Source organism: Neoarius graeffei, chromosome 14 (genome assembly GCF_027579695.1).
Source record: "Neoarius graeffei isolate fNeoGra1 chromosome 14, fNeoGra1.pri, whole genome shotgun sequence".
In the NCBI taxonomy this organism is placed as follows: domain Eukaryota; kingdom Metazoa; phylum Chordata; class Actinopteri; order Siluriformes; family Ariidae; genus Neoarius; species Neoarius graeffei.
Genome location: NC_083582.1, coordinates 77,190,365 through 77,212,778, shown reverse-complemented (window position 1 = coordinate 77,212,778; position 22,414 = coordinate 77,190,365). Strand labels below are relative to the sequence as shown.

Here is a 22,414-nt window from a genome sequence, read left to right as displayed (position 1 = left end):
TGGTCCTCAGCATCTTAGGACACACCTTGTCCGGGCCTGCTGCCTTCCTGGGGTGGAGTCTCCTCAGCTCTCTACTGACTTGGTCTGCAGTGAAGATGGGGGGACTGGGTGAGTGGATGTGTATTCCATATGCAGGAGGTGTTGATGGCTCTGATAATGATGTTGGTGGTGGGGGTGAGGGCTGATCTGCCGGTGATGGTGACGAGGTGACAACTGCTGCAGAAGGAGGGGAGGAGGGGGCAGCAGGAGCAGGACAATCAAACCTGTTGAAGAAGTGGTTAAACTGGTTTGCCCTGTCCATGCCCCCATCTGCTGAGCTGCCGCTGTTCTTCTTGCAGCCTGTGATGGTTTTCATCCCATCCCAGACCTCCTTCATGTTGTTTTCTTGCAGCTTCTATTTCACCTTTTTCCTGTATGACTCCTTGGCCTCTTTTAGCCAGAATTTGAGTTCCCCCTGTACACACTTCAGCTCTGACCTGTCTCCGTCTTTGAACGCCCTCTTCTTTTGGTTGAGGAGGCCCTTGACTTCACTCAGTGCGTTTACATGCACATAGAGAAAATCGAATTTCTGCCGTTGCTCGACTGAAATTGAAGTTCTAAATGCCATGGAAACACCTTAGCTCGGCTGAAATCAAAACAAACTTGATTTCTCGTAAATCGAGCTACACGACCTAGATTATGCGATTGTAGCCGAGCTACTTAGTGCATGTATATCCTATCGAGCTACGTAGTCGAGCTACTTACTTCAGCGCTGCCCCTTCCGGAAGTGACGAGTGACGAGACCACAAGCGGGAAACACAACAGCCTCGGTTGGCATGACAACGAATCATGACAACGGCATGAATCTTTTCTTTTTGTGGCATTGTTTGCACTGTTAAAATTTAGCTCACTTACTGTATCACCAAATACATCTGTACAGCTGTTGCATAGCTGTGAATTGTGTACATAAACAAGTCATTGTATTTGTGTGTGTGTGTGTGTGTGTGTGTGTGTGTGTGTGTGTGTGTGTGTGTGTGTATATATACACACACTTGTGTTCAAAATAATAGCAGTCCAACACGACTAACCAGATCAATCACGGTTTTTGGTGGAAATTATATTACTACATGGCAAATAATTTACCAGTAGGTGTAGTAGAGTCATAGAAAACCAACAGACCCAACGTTCATGATATGCATGCTCCTGAGTCTGTGTAATCGAATAATTAAGTGAAAGGGACGTGTTCAAAATAATAGCAGTGTGGAGTTTAATTAGTGAGGTCATTCATTCTGTGAAAAAAACAGGTGTCAGTCAGGTGGCACTAATTTAAGGATAAAGCCGGCACATGTTGTACATCCATTTCTCTCTGAAAACCTGAGAAACATGGGTCGTTCCAGACATTGTTCAGAAGAACAGCGTGCTTTGATTAAAACGTTGATTGGAGAGGTAAAACGTATACTGTAAAGAAGTGCAGAAAATGATGGGCTGCTCGGCTAAAATGATCTCCAGTGCTTTAAAATGGACAGCAAAGCCAGAGAGACGTGGAAGAAAACAGAAGACTACCATTCGAATGGATCGAAGAATAGCCAGAATAGCAAAGACTCAGCCAATGATCAGCTCCAGGGTGATCAGAGACGGTCTGAAGTTACCTGTGAGTACATTAGAAGATGCCTGTGTGAAGCTAATCTATCGGCAAGAAGCTCCCGCAAAGTTCCACTGTTAAAAAAAAGACGTGCTGAAGAAGATACAATTTGCCAAAGAACACATCGACTGGCCTAAAGAGAAATGGAAAAACATTTTGTGGACTGATGAAAGTAAAATTGTTCTTTTTGGGTCCAAGAGCCGCAGACAGTTTTTCAGACGACCCCCAGACAGTCAGTGCGTTTACATGCACATAGAGAGAATCGAATTTCTGCCGTTGCTCGACTGAAATCGAAGTTCAAAATGCCATGTATACACCTTAATTCGGCTGAAATTGAACCGAACTTGATTTCTCGGAATCGAGCTACACGACCTAGATTATGCGATTTCTGCCGAGCTACTTAGTGCATGTAAACCCTATTGAGCCACGTATTCGAGCTACTTACTTCAGCACTGCCCCTTCCGGAAGTGACGAGTGACGAGACCACAAGCGGGAAACACAACAGCCTCGGTCGGCATGACAATGGCATGAATCTTTTCTTTTTGTGGCATTGTTTGCACTGTTAAAATTTAGCTCACCTATGGCCCTTTTCCACTACCCTTCTTCAGCTCACTTCAGCCCGACACGGCTCGCGTTTCGACTACCTCAGAGCAGCACGACTCAGCTCGCTTCAGCCCTACTCAGCACCCAAAACTCGCACGGTTTTGGAGTGGGGCTGAAGCGAGCCAAACCGAGCCAAGTGAGGCTGGGGGCGTGAGCAGACACTCCCCTGTGCACTGATTGGTGAGGAGGAGTGTCCTCACATGCCCACACACGCCCCGCGAGCACGCTGGGATCTGTAAACACCGTAAACCCGGAAGAAGAAGAATTACGAATTACGAGAATTTCTGAAGCCTTATGCGCCTCGCCTCATCTATACGCTCTTGCCAGTATCTGTTGGCGTTGTCAGTGACAACAAGCCACAGAACCAAGACCAGCAACACTAACGACTCCATGTCCTCCATGTTTATTGTTTACTATCCGGGTCGTGAGACTACCGCTTAAAAGATCACTGATGTCACTGTTTGCGCCACCTAACGACATCACGTGACGTCCACCCACTTTCGCTAACTCCACCCAATGTGTCCACCCACTTCCAGCCAGCACGGTTCAGCGCGGTTGTAGTCGAAATGCAACTCCAACAGCCCCACTCAGCTCGACTCAGCCCAACTCAGCACCACATGGCTCAGCCCAACTCAGCCGCGTTGGTAGTGGAAAAGCGGCATTACTGTATCACCAAATACATCTGTACAGCTGTTGCATAGCTGTGAATTGTGTACATAAACAAGTCATTGTATTTGTGTGTGTGTGTGTGTGTGCGTTATATATATATATATATATATATATATATATATATAAATAAATAAAATGTCCATCTGAAGAATGTCAATAAAAACAAAACAATTGAACTTTTTGCGTGTTTATTAAGACATAAGTTAAATTGTAAGCAAAAAATAATTTTTTGTAAGCAAAAATGGACTTTAGAAAAATATACAATTGTGCAAAATAAGTTGTCTTACAAAACCGTGGTCTGCACAGGACAGTTTGTAGCCATACAGTCTGTTAGAGCAAGCCGAACAGCTCGAGCACGGAACTTGTGAACACGGAACTGCCAGTGTTGCCAGATTGGGCGGTTTTAAGTGCATTTTGGTGGATTTGAACATGTTTTGGGCTGGAAAACGTCAGCAGTATCTGGCAACACTGCTGATAACTTTGTTTATACTCTTGAATAGCTCTTCTTCATGACGACAACCGGAAGTGTACCAACACGATGGGGCGTGTAGCGCCACCTGTGGCTCGGGTGCACAATGTACCTCACACAATAGCTCGATTTCCTTGTGTGCATGTAGGATTGGATTTCTCTGGCACCCCTGCTGGGACCCTTAGCTCGATTACCGACAGCAGCTCGATTTGGATGTGCATGTAAATGCACTGACTGGTAATCCAGGGCTTGTTGTTTGGAAAGCAGCGTACAGTTTTTGTGGGAACAGCAATATCCCTGCAAAAGTTCAAGTAGTCCGTTATGCAGTGTGCCACCTCCTCAATGCCCTCTCCATGCGGGTCTAACAGTACATTCCAGTCAGTCGTCTCAAAGCAGTCCTTAAGAGTTTCCTCTGCCTCGGGAGACCAGGCCCTGAATGAACGCATGGTGGTGGGCTGCCTCAGAACCATTGGTTTGTACTGAGGCTGTAGGAGAACCAGATTATGGTCAGATCTCCCCAGCGGTGGTAGTGGGATTGCCCTGTATGCGTCCCTTACATTGGCATACAATAGGTCTGTGGTCCTGTTTTTCCTAGTGGGACAGTCCACAAACTGATGAAAAGCAGGGAGAGCGGAGTCCAGAGTGACATGGTTAAAATCCCCAGAGATCACGAAGAAAGCCTCGGGGTGTTGTGTCTGCAGCGCTGCTATGGTGGAGTGAATGATGTCACACACCGCCTGCGTGTCCACATGCGGAGGAATGCAAACACAGGTGAAAATGGCGTGTGTAAACTCCCGAGGCATGTAATACAGTCGGAGACTCACCGCTAACAATTCAATGTCCCGGCAGCAGATGATCACCTTAACGTTTACGTGTCCCGGGTTGCACCATCTGGTGTTAATAAACAGTGCGAGTCCCCCACCTTTGCTCTTGCCGCTCAGCTTCGCATCCCTGTCCGCTCTCACTGTAGTGAATCCAGGTAGCTCCACATTAAAATCCAGTGTGTCGCTGTTAAGCCACGCCTTCATGAAACACAACAAACTACACTCCCTGTACAGCCTCTGGGTTTTCACCAGTCCTGCCAGCTCATCAGTTTTGTTGGTTGGCGAGTTCACATTCCCCATAAGCACCGACGGAACCGAGGGTTTGTACCTCTACCACCCCTTCATCTTCTTAGCCTTGCACTTGGCCCCGGCTTCGCAGCCCCAGTACCTCCTCCTCAGTTCCGCAGGTATTGAGTGGACAATACCCTCGTGTCCCCTCGGTCGTAAGGCGAGTAGTTGTTCCCGAGTATAACCACGAAAATCTCCGCTGCGCCGCATGTTGACACCAGAAATATCCATAAGATATAATAATAATAATAATAATAATAATAATAATAATAATAATAATACACACCAGACATGTGTAGTTGTAAAAAGACTAAAAGAAAAACGCTAAAAGAAAGCGCTAAAGTCAAAGAAAGACGATACGGACGTAGCTACTGGAGAGGCCGCCGCTCTGCGTCAGCGCAACTTGTAATAGTAAAGGCCAATTTATGCTGACAATGCAGTCCTCGCAGATGGCGTCTGCGTAGCCCCCCCACCTTCGCAGACGCTCTGTGCGCACCTTCCAAAAATTGTGACCACCGCAGAAGCCTCGCAGACAGCGTCACAGACAAGAGGGCTCCGATTGGTCCACTCTACATCCGCTGTACACGCACTTCCGCTTCCCTACTTTCCCGGTTTGGTTTGTTTTCATGACCGCCATTTTTAAAAACACGAGCGAAGATGGAGCAGCACGAAGAGCGGTTGATCGAGGAAGTGGGGAAGTACGTACATCTATACGACTCCAGTTCTAGTCATTATAAGTAACCGGAGGATAAACACTCCACTAACCACACCCACCAACTACTCCTAGCGATTTCGCGACTTTGTGCCCCCTTGCGTTGTGGCGGTGAATAACATCGCGCACGCCTATTACTCCCCGCTCAACGATAAATTACAACTGTCTGCGAAAAGCTATCTGCGAAAGCCTTGTCGCAAGAGCATGCAGAGGCCCTAAGAGTGTGTGAGAGACTACAGCTTTAACACGGGGCTCTTCACAAAGCCCTCAGGGTTTAAACAGGTAAACAAACACTAAATGGTTTTGAGCATGCTAATTAACACGTCAGCTTCAATAACACACTGAGCCAAATGCTCGGTTTCTCAAAATCCAGTGAATGTGGAGAGAATAAAACAGTTATTCCACTCAATCTCGTCGTACACGGATTATAGACACCTCGGTGCTACGCGCCTCGTCGGCTATCAGCTCATGTACGACTCGATTTCATGGAATAACTGTTAAACATCATGGATATACCGTACCGTACACAGTACTGTGGAAAAGTCTTCGGCACCCTATTATTTTTTTCATACAAACCTTGTTGTACATTTCTATTTTATGATTTCTACGTTATCAAGTCAGTACAAAAACACTAAGTGATGAGACCTTCTCTGAAAGAAATGTACACTTTTCTATTTCCTGTTTAAGACCCATTCAACAGGAAGTGGCCTTCTGAGGCGAGCTGTGATCAATAACTCCGTTTATTTTGAGTCTCATCGTTTTTGAGATTTTGCGAGCTATAATGCTGCATAGAAATGTAGAAACAGGAAGTTGAAATGTGTACGTGTGGATCGTCTCACCTCGGAGCAGTTCTTTGATGTCTTTGCTGGCGTGCGATGTGGTGAACTGGTTCACGATGTCCAGAGCTGTTTGGTTATAAGTGTTCCGGATGTTCACATCAATCCCAGCCTATAGAAGATTGTATAATATAATATAATATAATATAATATAATATAATATAATATAATATAATATAATATAATATAATATAATATAATATAATACACCAGCCGAAGATGTGCAATTGTGCTTTAATACACAGTATGAGCTTTTTTCTTCCATGTGTTCATTTCAGACTTTCTGAATCTGCATTTATTAATTTCACAGTGGATTTCCTGCTTACGTCTAATAGCAGCTTGACGACATCAGTTTTGCCGTAGAGCGCAGCCTCGTGAAGCGCCGTTCCAGCTTTAGTGGTTCTGTTGATATCGATTCCTGCTTTCAGGAGCAGCCTGAGTTATGTGAAATAAGAAGATAAAAATCAGCATTTACTCTGTTTAGCCCACAAGTGTTCACGTCTTTAGTGCATCGTGTGTAATGTGAGCTCATTTCTCATTTTCTCCTGAAAATGACTCAACCGCAGAATATTTGTAAAAGGAAGTACGCCTTGATTATTATTAATGAACTCTGCTATGGGTTCTGACACGCACCAACCTCTCAAATGTCTTCTCACGTCTTACTTTCATTACAGATAAACAGCTGAGGACCAGCACACACACACACACACACACACACACACAAAGACACATGGATAATAAAAATCCAGGTAGCAGGGATGTTCAGTGTGTGTTAGACATCCAGACAGCTGTGGAGATTGAGATTAAAAGCGAAAGAGAAATGCCCAGGAAAGAAAAATAAGACCTTCTAAAACTCCCACACCAGCAAGTATGCTCCTCATCCAGAGGAGTACCACTCTGCTCCAAACATTCCAGCTGTGTTCATCCATGGCATTAGATACGCAGCTTCCAGGCACACAGCTGCTAATCAGTTCCGAACTCAACAAGCTTTACGAAAACTCTTCTACAAAACTACTTCTCATGCAGGAAGAAAAAAATCTGTGAGGATGGGGCTTGTGTGATGTTCAGTTTTTCCCTGACTGTAATTCTGTATTTAAAATAGCGTGATAAACAATTTAATCTTCCCAAAAGTTGGTTAAAAGACGACAAAACGAGCGTTTCCATCAATTCAGGTTGAAGGAGAGTCGAGAAAATTCAGCGGGATGATGGATTTAGAAGTGATTCTGCACTAAACAGGAGAAACAGCACATTTTGATTCGATCCTTATTCAAATTTCTTTGTCTAATGGCTGATGTTTTCTTTATGCTGCTCAGTATTGGGCAAAAAATACCATCAAATACTTTTATTCCATATTCTGTTGCTTTTTGGGGGGGGGGGGGGGGGGGGGGCGTCTTCTTCTTCTTCAGGGTTTATTTTGGCGGTTGGCAAACCAACTTAAAGGTGCATTACTGCAACCGACTGGGCTGGAGTGTGGAACAGGAGATACTGGGGGGAAAAACCAACTATATTCTTTTAACTATTTCTGTTTCTTTTAAATACTTGATAAAGTGAAATATCTGACTTGACGCACGCTGCCATTTTGTTTTTCTCTACTCATGGTATATGAGCTGATAGCCTAGTAGCAGAGTAGCCAATCAGAGTGCGTGATTGCTCATATCCAGTGAATGTGGATAGAATAATATATGACATCACATGTATGCTTAACTTAACCAGTGATTAACCATGATGTTAGCTCCACCCCCTAACCCCAGGGGTGAGGAGCAGGTACGCCTGACAAAAACCATCTGTGGTACAGCAGCGGTAGCCAGTGGAAAAGCACAGGTGCCAGAAGTGAAGTGGAACACCAGAGAGCCGGTGATGAAATACCTTTAAGTGTAACCTGTCAGTGAGATCAACAGGAAGAGGACCGTGATTACGTCCTGAATCTCCCAAAAGAAGAAATGTAATGCAGATGAAAGCATGTAGTCCTCTAAGCAGAGCCCTGCTGAATCAGTAGAACGCTTTCATGCTGAAGCTTTCCGAGCCGGAGCCTGCTCTCAAACTCGGCTCTGCTTTCTGAACGGATTAAAGACAACCTGATCGCTGACTTCACAGAGTGGGATAAAAACCCACGTTAAGACTATTCACGAATTCTCTTCCCTCCTCAGACGCTAAATCAGGTTGTTTTGTATCAGTGCCGATGGAAAGTGGTTTGATATGACAAAGCAGGCAAAAAGCGAAGCTTATGTTATCCATGACTCATCCATGTTTGTTATCAGTATTCCAGGAAAGCAGTTCAGAATTGTGCATTTTTAAGGGCTGTTTTACAATCATGGTTGACTTTTTGAACAACACCAAGTAACTCCTGCCATTAGATCCAGTATATATACACTGAGGAGTTTCTTCTAGCTTATTTTACAGGGACACACCTACAGCCCCCTAATGTCTCTTATACCCTGTCCACACTAGGGATTTTGTACCGATACGAAACTACTTTTGTACCGCAACACCTGTCCACACTAGCAACTATACCGGTACTGTAGCGGTATAACTGTATCGGTACGAAACCCACAAATGTATGGGTTTCGTACCGGTACAGTATCGGTTCTGTAGCGCTTCGCTGTAGTGTGGACAGATGAAGCGGCTCTGTATCGATACAAATATAATGCGCAAGCGCAATGAACCATTCCTACGTCTTCCGGGTTATTCATACAATACAATACGCCCGTGGGCGGCACGGTGGTGTAGTGGTTAGCGCTGTCGCCTCACAGCAAGAAGGTCCGGGTTCGAGCCCCGTGGCCGGCGAGGGCCTTTCTGTGCGGAGTTTGCATATTCTCCCCGTGTCCGCGTGGGTTTCCTCCGGGTGCTCCGGTTTCCCCCACAGTCCAAAGACATGCAGGTTAGGTTAACTGGTGACTCTAAATTGAGCGTAGGTGTGAATGTGAGTGTGAATGGTTGTCTGTGTCTATGTGTCAGCCCTGTGATGACCTGGCGACTTGTCCAGGGTGAACCCCGCCTTTCGCCCGTAGTCAGCTGGGATAGGATCCAGCTCGCCTGCGACCCTGTAGGACAGGATAAAGCGGCTACAGATAATGAGATGAGATGAGACAATACGCACGTGCTTTCCAGCTGTAAATAAAACGTCAAAATGGCTCAACATGACCGTGGAGCTACATGGAGCAAAGAAAGGGGGGAGAAAGGGAGAGAAAGGGAGGGGAAGAGAAGGGAAGAGGGAGAAAGTGAGGGGGGAGAAAGGGAGATTCGTTTTCTTTGTTTCTTTCTCAACTGCCTCGCGCGTTTTATACGATTCGACTGAATAAATGACCACCAGAAATACAGACTGTACATTGACAACAAGAAGCGCGCACACACACACACACGTTGTTTCATCCGCCATATTCTCGGAAGGAAGTTACTCGGTAACCACGGAAACATTTCGCGCACACGCATTTCAACTTCCGTGAAAGAAAACCGCAAACATTTCTTGCTAGTGTGGACAGATGCACTAAACTGTACCGGTATACTTTGTATCGATACAGTTATACCACTATCGTACCGGTATAAGTGTGAACACAGCATTATACGTTCTTATAAATGTGTTTAAGAGTCAAAGCCAGTTTTGACATTGTGGTCATTTCATTTAATTCTACTTTAATTATTACACTTATATTTTCCCGGTTAAATTCAGAATTGTATTTTTTAGCACTAACTTGGTTTCACTTTGGGATGTACACAGCACTTTCATTCACTTTCAGTGGAAAGATATTTAAGTAGAAGTTACATGTTCTGTAAACGGAGTTCCTCTGACAGGATCCTTCATCCGTCAAAAATGTCCTCTCTGGAAAACACTCACCATATGATGATGGTGTAAATGATTTTTTGAAGAAAATATTCCCCTCTTCTGAAGCAGAAGACTCTGTTGTTGCTCAGTAAAAACAGGACTCTAAACAGATGTGAGATACTTTTGATTTGCAGCGGAGCTTCACATGTGGTTGAAATGTGAAAGACAGAAAGTGTCCTCTCTGGAAAACCACAAGGATCATCACCAGTTCAGATGTTATTACAGTCACCACCGTGTACAAACATCACTGCACAGGACTTGAACATTTGTCCTGAACATCCGTCACATTCATTTCAACAGTTTTTCACTTTGTATCCCTCACTCTTATGGACTATAAGGAAGGTGGTCAGTTTTAGAAATACACTACATGCTGCCGTCTTTTCACCACAAGTAACACAGTATCGGACCTGTAGCTCTGAAATTCTACACAGTTCATTTCCATCTCAAAAGGTCATTTTTGGCAGCAGAGAAACACAAAAATCTGAGGTCTGATTTTCAGACAACTGTGGACATGAAAAGTTTACCCTGACTGTCAAACACAAATGATAACTTTTTTTTTTTACAGATGTTCCACAGCATTAAACCTGGATAAAAACGCATAAACACTACAGTGTGTCATTCTTTAATAAATAAAAATAGTTCGCATTGACAGATTGCTGGAAAGGGGAAATAAAAACATTAAAACGTGCGTTGACTGGAAAATAATCAACTTCTGCGTTTTCTCCGTGAATGATTCCGCTTCACTGGAGAAAGGAGTCTCCAGCGTCAACATCATTCACTGTCCGATTTTTCAGTTTATGTTTTCCGACACAGAAAAGTCTTTAAGAAACAAAAAAGTCTTTAAGAGAAAATAATGGTCTATTATTCCATTCACTGGATATGAGCAATTGCGCACTCTGATTGGCTACTCTACTACTCAGATATCAGCTCATATACTGTGAGGAGAGAAAAACAAAATGGCGGCTCGTGTTACTGAACCAACCAAGGATGAAATAAAAATTCTACTCGAAAACAAAACCCCCAAAAATACAAAAAAATACACAAAAATGGAATAAAAGTATTTGATGGTAAGAACATCTTTTTTATTTTTCAAGAATTATTACTATCATTGCATTTTTCACAAATTGCTCCTGTCGTTTCACCGGTTTGTTTACATTCTAAGCGTAAATTATTTTGTCGGACGTTTTGTATAAAGTTTTTATTTATTGAATTTGCAAAAAATAAAAATAAAAATGCTCCATTTCTCAAAATCCAGTGAATGTGGAGAGAATAAAACAGTTATTCCACTCAATCTCGTCGTACATGGATTATAGACAACTCGGTGCTACGCGCCTCGTCAGCTATCGGCTCATGTACGACTCGGTTTCATGGAATAAATGTTAAAAATCTGCTCTAACAGGAACTAACATGTTTCGCAGAAAGTCCCACAACATTAGCTGTAACTCTAAACAGATAAAAATTGTACAGTTTTGCAATGTAATGTAATAAATACAGCATTGCTGATGTTGGCAAATAAGAGGAATAAACCACTTTGGGACGTGCCATTAAAGGTAAATAATCAACATCTGGATGGTAGTGCATCAAAATCCCCTGTTGTTGATTGTTTCTCAAGAACAGCATGCCCCCAAGTGTTTTATTTCTTACTCATGTACATGTTAAAGTTTTAAAATTAAGCCCATCGCAAGTGTATTGTGATTTTTGGACCCAAGTTTCCCCTCTCGTGTGCGCATTATCTGCAACCAGTGGACGATCTGGGGAGGGGGATGCAAGTCACGTGGGAATCACAGGACTACTCCACAGGCGGGGACTGGCTTGGCCTTTGGAGGTGATCGCGTCATTATCACAAAGACACGCACACGCAGCGATATCTCTGCAACAAGTCGGCGACTGGTGATTTTTTTGTTACAGAATATCGAGCATGTTTGATACCTGCGATCTGTCGCAAGCAACAAGAAAAATCGTCGTCACAAATATCTGCACACGAAGCGATTTTTCGTTTGCATCCAAAAGTTGTGCAACCAAGCGACGGAAAATCGCCCGTGTGCGCCGGGCTTTGGGTTCTGTTAAATACAAGCTTTTCAGAATCTCGATTTATCTCCAAGAAGTACCGTTTCAGCTGGGAAAGAAGTGAGGAAAGCCGGGAATGGGGAGGGGGATGGGGGAGGGGGATGGGACGCGTGTTTGGGAATGTGGGAATGAGCAGTGGAGTAGCGTGACGGCAGCAGAGCAGCTGACTGGCTGGAGAAATCCAATCTGTCTTCACTCCTACACCATGTCAACACTCCGCATAGACACATCCCACACACACAGTGCTGACGAGAACAGTCTCTCACACACACACACACACACACACACACACACACACACACACACACACACACAGAATTCATTCAGTAAACCATGTGCTCAATCGACGCTCAATCCTCTGTCTGAACACCTCACTTCCATTACAAGCACACATCAGATATGACTAAGAGGACCAGCCCGTACCTACAGACACACCTACATTCCCAAACACACAATATATAAATACACAACACACACAGACACACACACACACACACATTAAAAAACACCAGAGAAAGATGATGAGACACACAAAGGAAAGCAGATAAACAAAGTGAAGGATGAAGAAGAAGGTAAAGAACCTGATGATGTCCTTGTGGCCGTTGCGGGCGGCGAGGTGCAGCGGGGTGTTGTCTCTCCCGTTACCCTCCAGTAGAGCCACTACCATGTTACTGCTCAACAGCAGCTGCACCACCTAATGCACACACACACAAATGTAATTAGGACCCAAGCACCAGACCTACGTGGCCTCTGGTGTCCACCGGAGGGCGCTGCACCGAGGTACAAGGCCTTATTGTTTTCCTAAGGATTCTTATTATTATTATTATTTTTCTTTAAGACTTGGCCATTTTTGAGGTGGCTCCCATGGGTGAAAACTCTTGAAATTTGGTACACACATCAGTCCTGGCCACCGCTACTCAGGGATAGAGCCTTGGCCCCGGTTATGTCCATGGAACTCCATAGCGCCCCCGCATGTCACTGAGACTTTTGCCCGGTATATAGTTTCACCTATCCGTGTCAAATTTGGTAGGTGTGTCGGAAGCCCCACGATGAACAAAATTGCAATGTACATCATATTAGCTACACTCAACAGGAAGTGAGTTATTTATGGTTTTGTGCGCTTTGACACGTGTTACATTTTGACGTTCTGCTCCGAGGCAGTTTGTTGGATTCACGCCCTTCATCGCCACTTGCAGCTACGTTTACACTGTTAATTCATGCAGGGATTCTCGACTCCAGTCCTGCACTGAAAAACAACCACCCGTTCAGGGCAGGGGTCCACAGGACTGCGCTCAAGAAGAATATCGGACTTTCTAGGTTTGAAGAATACACTTTTAATAATGTGACGATTTATTATAGAGTTTGTAATGAAATTATATCAGTAAAAAGAGCGTGAGATGGACAGGCGGATTGGGGCGCCGTCAGCAGGAATGCGGGCGTTGTATCAGACCGCCCAGATGCCTCCTGGGCGCCTTCCTTTGGAGGTTTTCTGGACACGTCCAACTGGGAGGAGACCTCGGGGTAGACCCAGAACACGCTGGAGAGATATTATATATATATATATATATATATATATATCATCTGGCCTGGGAGCGTCTTGGGATTCCCCAGGAGGAACTGGAAAGCGTTGCTGGGCAGAGGGACACCTGGAATACCCTGCTTAGCCTGCTGCCCCCGCAACCCGACTTTGGATAAGCGGAAGAAAATGAAATGGAAAATATATCAGTAAACAATGTCATCACGGAGTTGACATGACATTACAACGGTCATGACTGTCTTGATTTTATTTTGACTTTAACATCAAAATGATAGTTTTTAAAAAATGCACTTTATTTTATTCTTTTTCTTTATTTTCTTTTTCCAGTAAGAAGAAGAAGAAGAGGAAATGTTCTTGTATGCTATAGGTTGAGTAATTATTTATCAGTCCACAATCTCACATACAGTGTTAAATACTCTCAATAAACTGATCAGCCCAGGAAACAAAAATCACCCATCTTTTTTTTTTTTCCCTTAAAAATTTCTGAAATGTAATCAATCCCTAATTATAAAGCTAATAGTTTTGGTTCTGTAATTGATAAAGCCACAATTGAAGCCATTGTAAAATCTTTTATACACACACACGACCACAATGCAGCACCTGAACTGGGTCGGATCCAGCCCAAGAATCTGACAGATGCACATTTGCAGAAATATTTTCACTAATTTTACCAGATCACTATGGAATTTTGTTTTTAAGATATGCTAATATACATTAATCAAGTCAACACACCGTGTACGGTGATGCTTCATTTATTAAATGTCACAGTGTTTGAGCGATGTTTTTGTACTGCAATTTTGTAATTAGATCAGGGTGAGCATCACCGCTTACCACGGGTGATTGGATCCTGAACCATCGGTCTGTTGGTTGAGTGTGACTATAGCCCATGTAGCCGGCTAGCGGTAAAGAAAACAAACGTCCTGTGAGCAATGCCAAGTGGTGCACATAGATTTCTGACTGATGCATGCGCTTCGGTTGCATCGGTCTGGACCCGTCCCTTCCTGAGCACGGTATTCATGCACCAGGTTTCAACCCAATGAAACTGAAGCCATTGTTCTGTCCATAGACTTCCCTGATCTTTGCCTGTTATGTTGCTTAGCAACCAAAACCTACAGACAGATTACAGTGTATGGTGGAAGCACTGAAGCGCTGGTCATTGGGAATAATATTGTGAACAAATTAAATTATTTATTTTCACAACACCTGTACTCATGAGACAACCACCGTAACACACACACCCTCTCATGGTCTTTATTTTTTACACTCTTAAAGATGTTGAACTTTTCGGTGGACACCTTGAAGTTTCTACAACAAGCTGTTTTGAGAATCGGTTCCCAAAAACGTTCCAGTTAACCCTTAAAGAACCTTTGAAGAACACTGTTTCTAAGAGTGTGTGTATAAATTGGGCAAGTGTGCGCTTAAAAACTCCAAATTATTGGTCATATTTTCTACCTAGAACATGTTCAGTTGTAAAAGTATCGGCTCCCTGTAGATTCCTGACAGGCTCCAGAAGGGTTCATTGATATTTCTAAACAGTTCTTAGCCTCATTCATTGACTTGGCATCCTCTGCTGTGGGGTCAAAGTAGAACCTTTAAGGTCCCCAGACAGTTCTAGGGACTTATTTGAGAGAACCTACTGACTAGCGAGCTCCTCCGAGAACTACATACCTTCAAGGGTGTTTTTTTTTTCCTGTTTTCATTTGCACCACCAGTAGGAACACTGAAAAGTGACGTAACTCGGCTTGCTAGTGTGATGTTAGCGGGAAATACTAGCAACGATTTTTAAATTTCACTTCAACGCGTCAAAATCATGCTGTATTTCCTCCATCACATGGGGGAACGAGCTCCTGTCGTCCCTTCGTAAAGCCGACTCATATGAAACCTTCAAGACTGGTTTAAAGACATGACTTTTTGAACAATATTATTAATTATGAACATTATTACTTTTTACTATATTACATTACTTTATTATTATTATTTAATTAAACGTTATTAAATTAATAATTTAATTAATTATGAAATTAATTCAAATGAAAATTAGTATTCAAATGTAAGAAAGTTATAATAATAATAACAACTTTCTTACATTTGAATACTAATTTGTTTGAATTATTTTCATAATTTTTTAATGCATGTACACTAATATACATGTGCTTTCGTTGTTACAATTTATTTGTTCATATCATAATTATTTTTATTGTTAGAATGATGCTACGAGAGAAACTAAAAACCTTACATGAAATTCACATGCTATAAATTATTTATTTTTAATTAAAGGCAGATAACGTTCAGGTATTTTCCTGCCACAGCCTCTGTTGGTTAGTGCACTGCTGTTACTAGCGATCATACACGCATTCAAGCTGTAAAGGTTTTAGTTTCTCTCATAGCGTTTATTTATTGGTCCTTTTTTCCCCTCAATTCAATATTTCTTGTCGATTGTTTTGTTTAACAAGCACATGACCCATCATAACGCAAGTGACAATTCAGTTGTTATTTTCGACTGAACTGGTTTGTTGATGTTTGTAAATACACTTTCCATTCTGTCCCTGATGACGGACCATAATTCCAAAAGCTAGGAATAAAACTTCATAAATTTATGTGGAAAACATGTTTTATTGACTTAATATGATTCTCGTATACAAGCTAACTTTGGATTTCATCTCATTATCTGTAGCCGCTTTATCCTGTTCTACAGGGTCGCAGGCGAGCTGGATCCTATCCCAGCTGACTACGGGCGAAAGGCGGGGTTCACCCTGGACAAGTCGCCAGGTCATCACAGGGCTGACACATAGACACAGACAACCATTCACACTCACATTCACACCTACGCTCAATTTAGAGTCACCAGTTAACCTAACCTGCATGTCTTTGGACTGTGGGGGAAACCGGAGCACCCGGAGGAAACCCACGCGGACACGGGGAGAACATGCAAACTCCACACAGAAAGGCCCTCGCCAGCCACGGGGCTCGAACCCGGACCTTCTTGCTGTGAGGCGACAGTGATAACCACTACACCACCGTGCCGCCAACTTTGGATTTATTATTATTATTATTATTATTATACACTCAATAAAGCCTGGACATCGCTGTCAGTCCATTTTCCCCCCTGTTTTTTAATACTAATGTCAAGAGCTGTTGTTTACACAGGTAACATTTTACATGGATTTTTAATTAAAAACGGTTCCTCTTGCACTGCGAGAGCACCTACCCTGAAGTAAGAGTGAAAAAGTCCCTCAAAATGGCGTTCCAAGAACTACAATCACTCTCAGTTCTTGCAATGTGGGGACAAAAAGGAGGAACTTCCTGAACAGTTCTCAGAACTATGAAAACAAGAGTGCTCTGAGAGCACAATATTCCCCACTGCAATATACTGCAAACCAAATTGCAATATGCGTATTACTGTCTTATAACAAAGCCTTCTGCCAATTTTCGTGAAATTCCTCCAAAAATTGTGAGAGGAGTTGATTTCAGAAGGTGAGTACGCTTTCCTGGGACAGACATCGCCACGACATGATCCCCTTTCGGGCCTTTTGGCCAGCGGGGGATAAAAATTCCTCCGGTTTGAAAGAAGGATAAACGAAGAACACTTCCTCAAGCTGGACAGTTTCTAAGTGTCGCTAACGATGTATGAATGGCCCCGACCCGTCAGGCTCGCCACTTCGCCTGGATTATGTTGCGTTTCCGACGGCTTCCGGCTGAGTCCGAGTCTGCAGCAGGCAGCAAAACGGACGCCTTCATTTCAGCCTGCCTTGTGTAGCATGTAAGATTAAACAGAAATAGAAATAGAAGTTGCCTACCCTGGCAAATCTAGATTAAAAGAGTTCAAAAGCACAGCTTATGCAGAAGAAAAGCCCTGAGTAAAAGCCTTTCACACACAGCGACAGGCCTCCGGAGACAGCTGTTATAACCCCTGAAATTTCCCAACCTCGGATTACACGATGCAGCGAATCTGTACTGAAATATCACACGCAAAATATTCAGGCTTCATTTCCCCAGCAGCTGCTGGCTCACATGGATTTACTATATATGCTAATAAAACAGGGTGAGGTACTTACACTGGTGACATTATGTTCAATAAAAGACGCAGGCGTACAGTGCTTCCTGAGATATGCACATTTTGAAAAAAAGTTTCTGTCGCACAAACAAAATGTGCACAAATGAGAGAAACTTGGATCTAGTTTATTGTATCTTCGACTGCTACGGAAGTCCAAGATGAATCCTCTTAACAAGTACAAAAAATATTAAAGCTGCTTTTTAATAGAATAATTTAATACTTTCCTTATTTACAGCTACAGTTTTTGTGCCATTTAATATCTTTATTTTAAAAAACCTACAGTGCTCATGATAAAGATATCATCCACGTAAAGACACTGTATGCATCTAGTGAAACAGAAAACGACTCACTGTGTCACAAAATTTCAGAATAAGTAGGAAATAAAAACCATTCAGTGTAAAGGCAAAAATGATTTAATCTCACGGATTTTCATGAAACGTCACGTCTCGCAGTCTCTACTAGTTCATCTCGATTAACAGCATTGTTATAGACTGCAGCTTTCAGATTTTTAGTGGCACTCGGACAATACAAGTCCTGGCCGTAGACGCTCCAGTAACACCGTACTAAACTTCTGATATCTGTTGTACACTTTTCTGGCCACAAGCTTTAGAATCTTGAAGCTTGCGATCTGATTGGTTCTCAGCATTTTCATGCACATGTTACAGGTCAAAAAATTTCAACCTAGGTGATGATTTTTGTTTTTTGACCTGGGTTAAAAATTTTTAACTAGTTCATAATTTCCAACTGAGGTAAAATGTTGGGTTACCAAAGATTCTTAAAAGGGATTTCCCATCACTTCCTCTCTCTCTACATCTACCAAGGATTTCCTCGTCTGTCTATTCCTAGCTACCCAATTATCGTTATTTTTACGTCTTTTTTTCATACTTAACCTCCTAAGGCCCAAGCTGTTTTTTTTTACATGCATTTTTTATTTCTCTTTGCTATTTGGGCTTATTAGAACCTGATTAGAATAAAAACTAAGCATCATCTTTTGATAAGATGTACTTTTAGAGAAAAGTATGTCCACATATGTGGATTCTTGTTCTGAATTTCCATAAAGTGCTGTCCACGCATGTGACCGCTAAGCCCTAGGAGGTTAACCAGGACTCAAACTCAGAACCTTCTGATTCTTAACCCAAGACCTTACCTACTAGACCAGTGATGACTGTGATGGAAAAAGTGATATATATTTGGAATTTATTATAACGGGCCCAGTCTTATTACATCATCAAGTAGTTTAAAATACAAATTCTTCCCAAATCCGAACCCGAGATACAGTAAGTCTCCTTAATACAAATAGCAAATTATGAACTGGGTTAAAAATTCTAACCTCGGTTGAAAAATTCCACCTGACCTACAGCTGTGACCTGGAACATCTACACCCTTTCGTGCACTGACTTCCGCTGGGTGTGAATATGGCATCAGTACATTTTTCAGAGCAAAATGTAATCAGTGGACAAGTAAAGTTTACTTAACCTCATTTTTAAGTTAGTGGTTAGTAAACGAAACAATCTTGGCTGTTTGTCAACGAGTTTTGGGAAAAGTATTTCATTGGGCATCTGCCATATTCCCACCTCATTCTGTGAAAGAACTCTCCAGCGAAGCTCAGGAGCCATACTACATAAATTACACAAAGTGAAAATGAGATTTCTCTCATTTTCTCAAAATGAAAATGAGGCTTATTTGGCAAAATAAATAAATAAATGACACAAGGAAGCCATTTCATAATTTTCGCAATAACGCTGTTTTAGATTCTGTTGGTCTGCACATTAACTCCGTTATCTCCTATGTTTGGTTAGTCTTCATGTTGGATCTCGCAATCCACAATTTTTTTAAACCCCAAATTTACGACATATATACAGTGCTTTGCAAAAGTATTCATCCCCCTTGGTGTTTGTCCTGTTTTGTCGCATTACAAGCTGGAATTAAAATGGATGTTTGGAGGGTTAGCACCATTTGATTTACACAACATGCCGACCACTTTAAAGGTGCACATTGTTTTGTTTTTTATTGTAAGACAAACAATAATTAAGACGAAAAAACAAAAATCTGGAGTGTGCATAAGTATTCACCCCCTTTTGTATGAAACCCCTAAATAACAGCTGATCCAACCAATTCACTTCATAAGTCCCATAATTCCACAGAGCAGGGCTTTATGGAAGAGTAGACATAAAAAAAGCCATTGCTTAAGGAAAAAAAAATAAAACTCATTTGGAGTTTGCCCAGCAGCATGTGGCAGACTCCCCAAACACATGGAAAAAGATTCTCTGGTCAAATGAGACTAAAATTGATTTTTTTGGCCATCATGGGAAATGCCATGTGTGACGCAAACCCAACACCCTGAGAACACCATTCCTACAGTGAAGCATGGTGGTGGCAGCATCACGCTGTGGGGGGCGGCACGGTGGTGTAGTGGTTAGCGCTGTCGCCTCACAGCAAGAAGGTCCGGGTTCGAGCCCCGTAGCCGGCGAGGGCCTTTCTGTGTGGAGTTTGCATGTTCTCCCCGTGTCTGCGTGGGTTTCCTCCGGGTGCTCCGGTTTCCCCCACAGTCCAAAGACATGCAGATTCGGTACAATGGGGCCACTGTAATTGGCGCAAGCTGTAGTGGTTTCCCAGCCATAATGTACGTACGTATATAGATCTTGCTATGGCAAAGCTAATTAATCAAAAAATTAAATCAAAAATGTTTTTCATCTGCAGGGACAGGAAAGCTGGTCAGGACTGAAGGAAAGATGGATGGTACTAAATACAGGGCAATTCTGGAGGAAAACCTGTTTGAGTCACTCAGAGGTTTGAGACTGGGACGAAGGTTCACGTTCCAGCAGGACAATGACCCTGAACATACTGCTAAAGCTACACTGGAGTGGTTTAAAGGGAAACATTTACATGTCTTGGAATGGCCTAATCAAAGCCCAGACCTCAATCCAACTGAGAATCTGTGGCATAACTTGAAGATTGCTGGACACCAACACAACCCATCTAACTTGAAGGAGTTGGAGCAGTTTTGCCTTGAGGAATGGGCAAAAATCCCAGTGGCTAGATGTGCTAAGCTAATAGAGACACACCCCAAGAGACTTGCATCTGTAATTGCAGCAAAAGCTGGCTCTACAAAGTACTGACTTTGGGGGGGTGAATATTCTATAAAGCTGCTTTGCGACAATGTCTACTGTTAAAAGCGCTATAAAAATAAACTTGACTTGATCCATGCATACTCCACATTTCTGTTTTTTCATCTTAATTATTGTTTGTGTCACAATAAAAAAATAAATAAATAAATAAGTGCACCTTTAAAGTGGTCGGCATTAGGGCTGTGCCGATAGACGATGCCATCGTCCATCGACGATGGTGGTCATCCATCATGATGGAGAGCCACCATCGTGATACCACGCCCCCTCCTGTCATAATCATGCATATACGGTATCATCTGGGCCTATTTAACCTAAAAAGTTAGTTTTTTGTTAGTTTAGTTAGTTTTGTTTAATATATAAATATATAACATATAATTATAAATACATAATTATATAAATCATTATAAAGTAATATCCTATTACCGCTTGTTCACGTAGGCTATGGTGCAGGGACGTGCTAGTGAACATAACATGTGGTTACACAAATACAGTATGCTACTAATAATACATTTTGACTTCATTTTTTAGCCTACACTATACTTTTAATGTAAAATTTGTCATGTTGTTCACACAAATAGCCACTATTAACGACTTCAGTCGGGAAATATTGCACCTCAAATGGCAGTGAAGCGCGGACTTCGGCAGAAGTCAAATAACTTTAATCTGGTAAATAGGCCTACTTTCAGACACACAATGGTCCACTCTAAGCCATAATGTCAAACCAAATGGAAGAATGAAGGTGATTCTGACAAATGTAAAGACAGTAAAAAAAAAAAAAACAATATTAAATCATGATTTTAAAAGCTGGTGCAATAATTCAAACACTAATAAATTGGAAAAATTAGCGCGTTCAAGTGCGCACTAAAGACCGAAACGCATCTTCAATTGATATGGTGTAAATAAACAATGAGTAATAGCTTAAGTGTAGTTTCTTCTCATAGTTTGAATACTAGTCTTTCATTGTTAGAGCTGATTAATATCTTAGCGTGATCAGTGAGTGCTCGGGGAGGTTCATTTCCACCTGCGCTTTGTGCAGCTCATTTCTCCGAAGCCAGCTGTGCGCAAACGCAGTGTTGACTGCTCGGCAAACTCCAAACGCTCGGTCTGTACTGGCCCTCTGTTGCGCAAGCGAGTTGGTTATGGCCAGGTTCAAATTGTGCCCAAAACAACTTAACCACGGCCATTTCAATTGCCTGATGGCTGTGACAATATTCGCCCCGTTGTTATGCAGGCGATCTTTTTCTCCTCTATTTTCCATTCGGCAAGTGTCTCGCGCAATGCGTCTTCTAAATGGTCCGCTGAATGTGTCTCTGGCATGAAACTCGTCTGCAGGAATTTGGACTGCATTGCCCACTCTCGGTCCACATAATGTACGGTAGCTGACATATAGGGCATCATGTTGCAGCTGGACCACATATCCGTTATCAAGGCCAAATATTCCACATCACCTAGCGCTTTTTTTCCTTTACGTGCCAAAGCCTCGGATGAGTATCTAATACTTTTAATAATAATAATAATAATAATATATTTAATAATGTGGTATTAAAATCCCCCCCCGCCCACGATATGATCGTCCATCACGATGTTTGCACTGTAAACATCGTCGATGCCAATTAAGGGGACATCGCACAGCCCTAGTCGGCATGTTGTGTAAATCAAATGGTGCTAACCCTCCAAAAATCCATTTTAATTCCAGCTTGTAATGCGACAAAACAGGACAAACACCAAGGGGGATGAATACTTTTGCAAGACACTGTACTGTATATACTTACTACATATGGTGTAA

At 42.5% G+C, this 22,414-nt stretch overlaps 1 protein-coding gene across 6 annotated transcripts in view; it reads right to left on the bottom strand.

Annotated features, from left to right (window-relative positions):
* The window catches only part of caskin2 (CASK interacting protein 2), a 116,314-nt gene that overhangs the window by 42,195 nt on the left and 51,705 nt on the right, over positions 1–22,414 (bottom strand). For all 6 annotated transcript variants that reach the window (XM_060940328.1, XM_060940324.1, XM_060940326.1 and 3 more), the window contains 3 exons: positions 12,491–12,603; positions 6,349–6,457; positions 6,026–6,134 (listed from right to left, as the gene is read on the bottom strand). In XM_060940328.1, the coding sequence (XP_060796311.1) occupies positions 6,026–6,134; positions 6,349–6,457; positions 12,491–12,603 (331 nt within the window). The remainder of the gene's footprint in view (positions 1–6,025; positions 6,135–6,348; positions 6,458–12,490; positions 12,604–22,414) is intronic.